At 35.6% G+C, this 12,714-nt stretch overlaps 1 protein-coding gene across 2 annotated transcripts in view; it reads right to left on the bottom strand.

Moving 5' to 3' along the window:
• Pnpla8 (patatin like phospholipase domain containing 8) overlaps positions 1-12,714 on the bottom strand; it is a 46,980-nt gene that overhangs the window by 10,729 nt on the left and 23,537 nt on the right. For both annotated transcript variants that reach the window (XM_055621081.1, XM_055621072.1), the window contains exons 4-7: positions 12,448-12,599; positions 7,084-7,178; positions 3,968-4,139; positions 992-1,049 (exon numbers count right to left, since the gene is read on the bottom strand). In XM_055621081.1, coding sequence (XP_055477056.1) covers positions 992-1,049; positions 3,968-4,139; positions 7,084-7,178; positions 12,448-12,599 — 477 coding nt within the window. The remainder of the gene's footprint in view (positions 1-991; positions 1,050-3,967; positions 4,140-7,083; positions 7,179-12,447; positions 12,600-12,714) is intronic.

The following is a 12,714-nucleotide window of genomic DNA, read 5'->3' as shown; positions in this document are numbered from 1 at the left end:
GGAATGCTCCTACTTACTAGCCTTTACAATGAGTTCTCACAAAGTGGCCTTCCTTGCAGTCTTTGAAATGTATGCTTTCAGAGAACTGCTAGTGTGATCCACAGCATCCATTTCAGGAAACTATTTCATTTGTGAGATTATTTACTTAATGTGATTACTGAAATATGTGAAATAATTCATAACCCTGTAATTCCATGTGTCTAGCTTACTTTATTACTCTAATGTACTAACTAATATAATGTAATCATTAATAAAAAAAACAGTAAAGATTAACAAATACAGTACATTTACAAATGAGTCACTGTTTCCATACACTTTGAAAGCATTGTGATTTTAGTAAAGCCACAGCATTATTCTGCAAAAAATTCAGTGGTACCACAAAGACACAAGCATTCACAAAAATGAAGGTATGACAGTGATGAAGTTAAAGAGCAGAAGACAGAGTGGCATCTTGATTTTGCAACCTTACAGTGCCATTCAAGAATAAATACAGGCCATGTGGATTCCCAGGCACATCAATTATAATCCTCAAACAACTAGTGTTAAAACCAAGCTAAAGCAATTTCAGATAGTGGGGTTTCAAACAAATGAATGCAGAACTACATAGAGATATACTTAAATAACTCAAGGTTTAAAAACTGGGATTCTATTTGTGCATTAATAAATCATGTTAATTTTATGTATTACATAAAACTTCTGTTTAAGAATCTAAGGTAGAAAATAATTTTCCTTAAAACACTAAATTTTGTTAAAATAATTATGCTACAATATTCCATATTTTCAGTCCCAATTCATTTTTTTAATCTTTTATTGTACTTTTACTACATTCAGAAACAATCTAATGATTACATCCTGTATTTTAATAGAATAACCTAATAGATAAGGAATCACTAACATCTATTACAAGAAATTCCCAAGAATGCTTCTTATTGTAACACAATATATGTTTTCTTCAGACTCTGCGACGCTCTACCTAAGACCTCAGACTCACCTTGGGACATGCTGGATCTCGTGCTGTTTCAATCATTAGTGTTGATCCCATTCTATCCCTTTATTAAACAAGAATACATGAGTTATATTAAAACTACTTTATCTCTTAACAATCAAGGACCATACACTTGCCTGCAGCTTTGTGACTGGGATGTGTCGGCCAAATCAACCCTTTCCTTCTTAAGATGCTTTTGTTCACTGTGCTTTATCACAGCAATAGACAGCAAACTAGGACACATTCCCTCTTTTAAAAATTACGTTAAAGAGAAAATAGGAATAAATAAAGCATGTTCTTTAAAAAAAGTATTCTGGCCTCATCAGACAGATGGCTCAGCAGATAAGCATGCTTGCTGACAAGCCTCATGATCTGAGGAACCCAACTCAATTGCAGGAACCCAACGAGGTAGAGAGAACAGAGTGGGACAAATATCCAAACAAAGACATATATACACAATAAATAAATGCAAAAAACAATTGAACACATTTTTCAATATTCGTTTAATATAGTCAAAATATAATGAGCACTGCCCTGACAGGTAAATGAGCAAAAGATCATATCCATAAAATTCACAAAAAGAATGTAATAAAAATATAAAGAAGTTTCATGATCACTAAAAAAAAAAAAAAAAAAAAAAAAAAAAAGAAGAAAAAAACCTCTTAAATAAAAAATTTATTTGGTATTTTAAAATACTTTGTAAAGTAGAAAAAAAAAATGATGCTGGCAGATGAGCAAACCAGAATCCTATTTTTAAAAGCAATTCAGTTGTACACATACATATATCTCAAGACTTATTTTTTTATAATTTCATACATGTGTTAATGTGTTTGGATCAAATCTATCCCGATTCCCTGCCCTCCAATTCCTCCCCTCTCCCCAACACCATGATCCCTTCCTAAATTCACGTGCTCTTTTTTTCTCAAGACTTTTGAAGCATGTATAACATTGCTAACATAAGAGTTTTATGTCTAGGATGTTCTTTTAAAGATATCAGCAGACTTAAGTTAATATATGAGATGTCCATGCCCATTTGTAAACTACAAAAAAAGACATCTTACATGTCCTTTTCTTGTAGAAAATATGTTAAAAATAATATAAGATGGGATAATGAGCAACCATTAAAAATGCTTTCAAAATATCTTAACGACCTGTGACAGATGCTGAGAGGAAGTGCAGGACATGTGCATTATCATCCCAGTTGTTGGGAGGAGGAATACACACATGCACACAAGCAAACAATTGTTTGGCTATATGTTCTAAAAGGGAATATTAAATGTTACTTTTCTTAGTGAGATTACAGGTTACTTTCATTGTTTTTTTTAATGTTTCATTATTAAAAAAATAAAACAGCATTTGACCAAATGAGTGTTTCCTATAAATTAACGAGACTGACACATCCTGAAACACTGGCAATAGTTTACCATAGCTGATCCTAATCACAAAAGAAAGAAAAATATAAATTTTGAATGTGTTCATAAATATTCTAAGTAGAAATGATTAAGAAAATATGATACCACCATATTGGAATATAGTATAGTCTTTCAAAGGTGTTACTAGTTTTAATAAAATTGAAAACAAGGAAAAGGTTATAAATTTGCAAGTATAAAATAACTTCAGCTATATAAAATATATGGGGAAAACAGTGTGCTCCTGAGATGTCTCATTGTATGAAGTCTGAGACTTGAGTTTGGATCCTCAGAACTCACACAGAAAGCTGGGCATTTGCTTGTAATTCCAGAAATGGTAATATAAAAGAGGAAGAGACAGATAGATCCCTGGAGCTTCAGGGCTAACCAACCTAGACTACTTGGCCAAGCTCCAACCTAAGGAGAAGATTCTGTCTCAAGCAAAGGGCGGAAGGTGCCAGAGGAATGACACTGGAGACTGACCTCCGACTTCTACCTGCACTTGCACATGTGGATGTAGGAACCCACATACGCACACCCCATATACAAACATTCACCAACACTCCACACACAAATCTAAGCAAGAAAAAACTAAATACATTACAAGTTCCACAGCTTTCAATAGCAAGTTTGGGGTGATTTAAATTTCTACTTTTCACTTCTAGTTTTGATTTTATTGCATCTGGAAAGAAATTTTAATATTACTGGCTGTTTTGGAATAATAACTGTAAGACATCAAAGAGACATCAAAATCTTACATACACATCAAAGAGAAACAATACTACACAAATATAACCTATGGACAATAGCCTTATCTTTTTTAAAAAGGTAATCACCAAGGGCTAAGGAGAGGACTCCATCTGTAAAATGCCTGCCCACAAGCATGAGTCTAAGTTCCCAAACTGTAAAGGCCAGGTATGGTTGTGTGGCCCTGTAATTCTATCATTGGGGAGGTGGCGGCAGGTGCACTCCTGGGGCTTGCTAACCTGTCAGTCTAGCCAAATTGGTGACCTTCAGGTTTAGTGAAAGACCTTGTCTCCAAAGAAAATAGGGCTGGAAAGATGGCTCAGTGGGTAAAGGCACTTGCTTCACAAGTCTGGCAAGCCTCAACTTCAATCACTAGACTCCATAAAAAGGTGGAAAAAGAGAACTGACTCCACCAAGTTGTCCTCTAGACTTCACCCATTTGCCATAGTATATGCATGCCTATGCATAACATACACAACAGATAAATAATAAAGTGGTGCGTGATCGAGGACAATAGCTAACATCTACCTCTGGCTTCCACTTACATGTGCACAGATGTGCATGGAGGCCACACATTTTGAACACACATAGAGATGAACATATGAACACAAACACTCTTACACATACCAAAAAAGGGCAATTATAATTTCTACAAGCAAATCTTACATACACAAACTCAAGAATCTGTGACTAGAACATGACTCATCAAAACAGTAATAGTTATTTCCAATTAGTGGGAATATCATTATTTGTATTTCCTGTAGTTCTCAAACTTTAATATGCATAAACAACTATATAACCAAAATATTTTAAAAATGAAACTCACTTAAGAATCTTTTCCCACGTTTGACTATCATAAAACGCATGGCTCCAACTCATTTTGACAGTCCCGACAATGACGTTCTGTGAGAATACATCTGAGCCCAACTTTCGATAGAGTTCCTCACATTCATCCAGTGGCATGTGAAACAATCCCAGCATAAAAGCTAATATGGCCCCTGGAAAGAACATTCTTAGTGTTTATCATCAATGATGGACTGCTTTTATAACTACACATGGCTCTGAGCCAACCAACCTGCTGAAATTCTAGCTCTGATGCTTTCTAATTATACTTGGGAGAAATCTCTTCTCAGAGTCCTAAGTTTTCCATCTGTGAAATGGGTATAAATAATAACTATAGCTTATAAGTCCCTTATACTTGAATAATACATGTAAAAAGCTTTTCTACGTCCCAAAAGGTGACAATGACAGATGTCAGTGGCTTCAAGATGACAATGACAGTAATTTTAAAATATATCAAAGTGTTAAAATGTTGTTCTATACTAAATTAGATTACATAAGATGTCATGGCAAGTAAAATCATATTTTACTAAAAGAATACAGTGTATCTGACAATTCATCAACTCATTAAGCACTTCTCCTTCAGTTTGGTCCTAGAATCAATATAATGAAAGAAATTAAATATTCTAGGATGTCCTTTTAAACAGCTGATTTCACGTACCAGTTGTAATTGGTGGGACACACTGCCACCTAGTGGTTCTACTTTGCCTAACTCCGAACTAAAGAGGAAAATGGAGTTTTGGGGTATGAGGAGTCAGCAAGACAGGCAAAGACCTGCTTAACCACTTAACCTGTAAAGAAATAAACAACAATGTAGTTTAAATGTTTTTTTTTTTAAGTTTTTAAACTTTTTAATTTATATGTATGAGTATTCTTAATGCAGTTATGTCTGCACACCCAGGAAGTTCAGAAAAGGGCACTGGATCTTGAGAGGGCTGTGAACCGAACCCTGGTCCTGTAGAAATTCAGACAGTATTTTCTTAATCTCTAAGCCATTTCTTCAGCCCCAAAATGTTTTTATTCTAACTGTTATCATTCTAGTAAAAGATCAGGTATCAGATAAAGTAAAAATGCAATGTTATGGCTCAAACTATATAAAAATGTTTGTAATTTGGAGAATATTCCTAATAAACATAACAAATAGCTTGTTTATAAAGTTAAATGCCTTTTTCTTTTTAGAGAGAGGCATCTCTCTATGTAGCCCTGTCAGTCCTGGAGTTTGCTATGTATTCTAGGCTAGCCTCCTCAGACTCACAGAGATCATCCTGTCTCTGCCTCCCATGTGCTAGAAAAGTAACTTTTTTTTTTAAAGAACTGCTATAAAGATAAACAGATATAGCCAGATATAGTGGCGCACACCTTTAATCCCAGCACTCAGGAAACAGAGGCAGGCAGACCACTGTGAGTTTGAGGCCAGCCTGGTCTACAAAGAGTCCAGTACAGCCAAGGTTACACAAAGAAACCCTGTCTCAAAAAACAAAACAAAACAAAAAAGATAAACAGATATCTTAAAATGAATTAATTTTATTAAACCAGTAAGGACATTACCCTTAAACTAAGTATGTATTTATTAACTTCATAAAAATCATAAGTTAAACCACTGTAAGAATAAACAGAATGGAAAAGTGAAAACAAAGTATGAAGCACTTACAAGTTAAAAAGTGAAGTGAGAAGAAATATTGCAGACACAGAAGCCTGCATGTTCCACAGTATTATGACCGCTCACTGGTTTGAGGGGCTCTACTGTAGCAGTCACCCAACAATGAGCCAAAGCAAGATGTGAGGTTGGGGCCAGGCCTTTAATCCCAGCAAATATCTCTTTGAGAAAAGTTCAGAGTCAAATCACCTTTGGATATATACTTTATTTTCCTAGTTTAAGAGTCACAATACATTCTCAAATATTAAATGAAATCTATGGAGCCTAGGCTGGCCCAGAACTCATGATCTTCCTGCCTAAGCCTCCAGAGTACTGAGGTTACAGACATGTGCCACCATGCTTGGCTGCTGCATGTTTTTTATAGGAACTTCACAGCTCTTCATCTATCTGGATGTAGGTCCCATTTTCCTATTTTGTGAATCTGAACTGAACTTGGAACTGCTTTTCCTCCTCATCCCCAAGACAGGGTTTCTCTGGTAGCCCTGGCTGTCCTAGACTTGCTCTGTAGAGCAGGATGGCCTTGAACTCACAAAAATCTGACTGCCTCTGCCTTCTTAGTGCTGGAATTACAGGCATGCACCACTACACAGCTAAGAAATCTACAAGAAAAAACATTTTTAACATACTGAGAGACCTCTGCAAAGAAATGTTCCTATCTTCCTTCTAGCCATCTTTCTCCATGTTCACTAACACCTAAAACCCCGTGGTTCCTTACTCCAATATTCACAATCACCCTTGCAGAGTTTCTCGTCATTTAGTCTCTGCAACTGGGTAGCAACTGGCATCCACCCTGGGAATATGCCATACTTAATACTAATTGTGTAGAGAAATCTCTGGCCATGTTTGTAGTGATCTTTAGAGTTACTGTAATTGAGAAAAATAAGGCATAGATAGAGCACGAAACTGAGAAACTAAGTCAAACAGTACAATAATTAATTTGATAAATCTTTTATATAAACATAAAACTTCAATTTCATCATATACCAACTATTAATATTTAAAAGTAGCTTTTAAAACCAAAAACATATTTGTCACTTTAAGTTCTAGTTTCAAACTACCATTAAAACATTACAGAAAACAAATTACTCAATATTCCTTACAAACATAGTTTTTATAACTTTATTTCCTATAAGCTCAAGTGCCATCTATCTACCACTTCTTCCTTCTACCATCAGCTCCTTACAAGTGACTATGCAAAAAACAGTAATTAGTAATTATTCCTTGTCAATGCAACTTGTTGAAAATATAAAAAAATAAGTCGTTTTTAAATTCCCAAACTTAGAGAGTTACATATTTAAACAATAGTTTTAAAAGTTCATTTCATAAAGGATTATTCAGGATTAAAGTCGTGAAATACTGCCCATCATTTCAGAGATCCATGATCAAGCCTATGCTTCATGCTCTCAATGTGACCACTGCTGAAACACACCCATGATGGTAATTACCTGTGCTTACACCGCAGATGTAATCGAAGAGCTGATGAATTGGTTTCTGAGTAAGTTCAACCAACTTCCGCAGAGTCTGAAGAGCAACCACACCTCTGTGAAAGAGAAAACAAACTGATAATTTCTGTTCCAAGAGAATTTCAAGTTATAGAATAAAACAATTCTATCAAACTGCTTTTACAGCTTATATGCTACCATGAAAAATTAACTCAAATCAGCATCAATAAAAATCATATAGCCAAATTTTAGATCACTTCAAAATACAAAGCCTGTGTAATGACAGCATCTCTACACATCTGTTGCATTGTTTTTAAGTAATATAAAGATATACTAATATTGGATATATTTTAAAAACCTCAATTCTAGGGACTGCAGAGATGGCTCAGAGGTTAAGAGCACTGGTTGCTCTTCCAAAGGTCCTGAGTTCAATTCCCAGCAACCACATGGTGGCTCACTACCATCTATAGTTTTGCCCTCTTCCGGCATGAAGGCACACATGCAAGCAGAGTACTGTATAAATAATAAATAAAGCTTTTAATAAAAAAAAAAAACCCTCAATCCTGTACAACACCTTTAAAACCATCTTCAGTGGTTCTGGGATACTACACATTGTTCTCTTCTTTGATTAATACAGTTGTTCACCTATAATTCTATGTATTTGTATTTATGTTTTACTAGTCAAGATTTTCAAAGAACCTTTCATTTATTTATTTTTTGAAACAATAAACTTAGAACCATCTTTTACATTAAGAGTCTATTAGTAAAAAAAAGAGTCTATTAGTTAATACTACTGAAACTGTTCGTTTTTGGATCTTTACTAAAGGTAGTAAACAGCTTCATGAGAGAATGAGGACTGTAAAAGCAATCTAGGGTGTTTCAGCTTACTTAGAATGTACTATGCTGACAATTCTAACAAAAAAAAATGACAAGTTTAATTCCTAATACATGATGAGGGGTAGATCAGTACTACAAACAATGGAAGAGCTTCAAATTGTACCTTGATGGGGCTAACAGAGGTCATTATCTAAAGATTATAGAAGACCCAAAGTGTTTGACTTCTGGTTTATTTGGGTTTTTGTCTCCTTCCTTTCTTTCAGTCTCATTATACAGTCTTTAGTGACCTTGAACTCACAGAGATTCCCCTGACTCTTCTTCTCTAGCCTGACTTTTTTTTTAAGCTGAGATAAGAAATGTGGATTTCAGGAACTGTCAGACAATGGCTTATACAAGAGCTGTTATAATTCCAGGTAAGACATGAAGAATTAAAACTGATGTTATATAAAACAGATTTAACAATGTGACATCCATTGTTTTTTGCAAAGGAATTAACCATGAATGTATATATCCACAAGAAAAACACTTGAAGAAAATAAAATATTAAAATAATATTGAAGTTTTGATTTATGGATTGTCTTTTCTCTTTCCTTACCAAATTTTTCTAAGTATGTACATATGTGGGGAAAGGAGTGACTTTATTCAAATAAAGAAATCAACAATAAAACAGTACTTATAAATGAATTCATAATTAATAATATATAGAGAATTGTTAGGTTGCTAGTGTATGCCTAACACTATACAACTGGGGATTTTTACAGATGCATAATAAAAGACATATTCTCAGGCCAGGTGTGAGGTCATACGCTTGTAACCTCAGCCCCAGGAGGCTGAGACGGGAGGACTGTGAGATGTGGAACAGCTGCACTGATAGTAGCAAGTCTCCCTGGGTTGTACACTGAGAACCTGTTTCAAGAGACAAAACAAATCAGACAGGTGGTAGGTGGGCACTTTTACAATCACTTGCACCACAAGTGCTTCAGGATAAACCTCCCTTTCTGGCTAGTTTCTCCTAGTTTCCTAAACCCAAGTTCCTCAGATGCAGAATGAGGAAATCTCTGGGTCAGATAGCCGTGTTGTGAGGAACTTTCCTCTGCATGTAGGATAACAGTCCTAATTATCTCCAGACACCTCCAGTGGAGGATTGCTTATATGACCCTATCTTCATCCAAGCACACTTCCTAGATTTTCCAGAATGTCCTACTCTAATTTCCTCTCTGACTCAAAAAATGCTCGTAAGTTAAAAACTTAGACAAATGGCTTTTTTTTTTTTTTTTACCAATTTTTATAATTCCATACAAGTATACACTGAATTTTGATCATCCTCCCTTCTCTTTCCTCCAACCTCTTCTGGAACCCCCACACACATACACACCTTCCTATTACACACACACACATACACGCCACTGTCTGTCTAATTAGTGCTGTCTTTACATGCATGGATGTCATGAGCTGAAAGCTGTAATCTATGAATCATAAATATTTAGAACACAGTTTGGAGCTATGTCCATTTAGGACAATAATAATAGCAGATCTCCCCTGGGGCCTATGACCTTCTTAGTCACTGGGTTCTTAGCCAGGTTTACAGTCCAAGTATGAGTTACCTCCGGTGTAAAAAACCTTAAACCCAGTAAGAAAGCTGCTGGCTACTGACATAATATTCACGTTACCAGTGCACCAGTGTGTATATCTTGCCAGGCGAGTTTCTATTGTAGCTAACAGGGTTCATCTCTGAGTAAGAACATGGCTATTCTCCCCAGCAGCCTGTACAGCACCTTCTGGCTCTAAAAAACTCTAGCCAGCAGGGAAGAAACTTCAAGTTAGTATAGACTTTGATTTGTCCACATCTGTGACCAAAATGTGTAGTGTCTTCAACACAGGTCTAACATCAATTTCTAGAGAGTAACCAAGGAAGATGCACTAGCCTGTATTGTTTGAAGGCATTGTCTGGAAACCCCTGACCAACAACTTGAAAGGATTTATTCCTCATCTAGCACTAAACTTAGGTGGGAGCTGGTGCCTAGGAGTAGTCAAGGTTTCCATTTTTGAGGACTGGACTTTTCCCGGTAGGTTGTAGTAATCAGTCGTTAGGCAACAGTGTTAGGGGTATCCTGTGTTCTCTTTGCCAATACTGTCTGATTTAGCTCTCTGCTAACCTTGCCATTTCCCCTGCTAATAGTGTACTGGATGCTGTACTTCTTAATAACCTTGCTTGGCCTAAGCCATCAGCTTATGCAAGATCTCCTGGTCCTAGCTATTGCTTTTGTCTTCTTTATTTCGCCCATCCTCCCATTTGACCCTTCGTTTCATTGTTCAAGACCCTTATTCCATTGGGTCTGCCATTACCTCACTTCACCTGCCACCTGTGTTTTACTATCTTCCCTTAAGGTCTTCCTTCCCCCTGCCCAAGTGGTACTTTTCCAGTTTCCTGATTTCTATAAGCAATTCATGTTAACACAAATCTAAAATCCACATATGAGAGAACATAAGACACTTGTCTTTCTGAGTCTGTATTTTTTTCCAGTTTCATACATTTATAAGCAAATTTCATAAGTTCAGTTTTCTTTGCAGCTGAATAAAATTCTATTTGTATATGTCTGATATTTTCACTATCTATTCATCAGTTAGTATAGATCTAGGTTGTTCCATTTCTTAGCTATTGTGAACACAGTAGCAATGAACATGGATGAACAAGTGTCTCTTGTAGGATCCAGAGGCTTTGGGGTGACCAGAAGTGCTACAGCTAGGTCATGTGGCAGATTGGTTTCTAGTTTTTTTTTGTTATCTTCAAACTGATTTCTACAATGACTCTACCAGTTTGTACTCCCACTATACTAATAACTAATGTCTTTTCCAAAATACTACAGTTCTCACTTTAAACAGAAATGTTGAAGACTAGTACAATTCTTTCAGACATAAAAATATTAATTCTTTTAAATGAAGCTAATCATTATAAGTTTATGAGAGCATCACCATATTCTACACCTGCCTTCACTTTGCTTTGTTTTCCTTCACAGCACTCATGAGGACCTAGCAGCACATTTTTGGTTTTCCTACTTGTCTCTTTTCTCCTGTAGAATGCAATTATTATCTAGACAAAGGTTTTCTGTTTTGTTACTCAATGTTTGCAATATCTAAATGAGTTTCTATCACATGGAAGGCATTCAATCAGCTGACTCAATGAATGAACTACCCGCCCTACTCGCCTGAACTTAATAAGAAAGGGGACTCTTCCTGCCTTTTCACTTCTTAGCCTTGGGACCGATTCATTGAAGTTTAACAGTTCTCTCCAATTCGTTACTATTGTATATTAACACATGAAGAAAGAGCACCTTAGTCGATTATTTAACTTTTCCATTAACAGCCACCATGCCAGCAGGGTGTGGTGATACACATGTAATTTTAGGTCCTGGGAGGCTGAGTGAAAAGAATCACCAGCTGCAGGCCAGCCTGAACAGCCCTAAAAACAAAATATCTACCACAACCTCTTATGACTTGTCTCTCTTTAGTTGGGTCTTTAACAATTGAGCATCTCTTTACACATATATGTAACCTTATATTCAACATGCTCAAAACAGACCTCTTTTCCAATATCAATTTATCTCTGTCTTTGTTCCATTCAGCATTCACAGGTTTATACATAATCTGATCTTAGCCAATTTTTACTATATCTAGTCTCATTTTCTTCAAAATTATCTTATACATCTTTTCTTCCTATTTCAGAAGTGCCGTGCCCAACTTCTAAGATAAATAATTAGCTATGTTAAGCCTGGATTCTAAAAGAGCTTCCTTCTCTCACCTACTGCTTCACTTTATATTCAAGTCAAAGTGTGAAGACTTGGCTGACAGGTGGAATTAAGAAACATAACAAAAGGGGCACTGCTTGAACACAGAGCAGTGTATAAGTACACAGGAGAGTAAAATCATTGGTAAGGGAAAAAAGTCAAAGGAAACAAGAACCTAGAATAGAAAATTCTAGGGAAAAGATTTAAAAGACAAGGCCAGAAAATAGCTAAACTATGACAGAGTAAACTATAAAAGAATAAGCACAGATGATTATAGGTAGCAAGAATTAAGACTGATAGTGAAATTGTCTCTTGAACAAAGAATGTATTTATTTTATTTTTTGTATTGTACCAAAAGTGGCATCAAGGGAAAACAGGGAAAAGCAACAAGTTGATAGTCTAGACTCTTCTTCTAATTATCACCTTACTATGTGACTAACTGACTAACTGCCTATATAAAAAAGCTAGCCACAACAAAATGAAGTTTAAAAAAAAAAAATCTATGTTAATTTTTTCAGAGAATGGTTGGTAAGCTCCTGAAGACCAAATCTGTAATATAAAAAAATGATTAAGTCAAAATAACTAGTGATCCAAATATACGTCACAATATAGCTTTTATATTCACAAAGTGACTATACGTTTTACTTTTAAAAGTTAATTTTATAACTATTTTAAACCACTTTCTTGAAAATCTCTAAAGCTGAATTACATCTGTAGTCTTAAAAACCAATTTTTCCAGCCTTACCTTGTTCCTCCACCATCAATTGTGAGAATTCGGATTCCTCTGCCTTTCACTGGATCCACATAACCAATTAAGGCCAAAATTTCTCTTACTGCGGCCTGAAGAGTTTCATCCTTAATTTGCCTCAGTCGTAATAAATATGGAATAACTTTTTCCTACATTGAGAAAAGTTATTTTGTTACTTATGTCAAACCAAGAAGGAACATGTAGGTGGCATGGCAGCACACTTGTGGAATCCCAACACTAGAAAGATAGAGGCAGGGAAATCTA

Source organism: Psammomys obesus, unplaced genomic scaffold (assembly GCF_907164565.1).
Source record: "Psammomys obesus unplaced genomic scaffold, mPsaObe1.curated_primary_1811, whole genome shotgun sequence".
In the NCBI taxonomy this organism is placed as follows: domain Eukaryota; kingdom Metazoa; phylum Chordata; class Mammalia; order Rodentia; family Muridae; genus Psammomys; species Psammomys obesus.
Note: the sequence above shows the minus strand (reverse complement) of the source record. Positions and strands in the feature narration are given on the sequence as shown.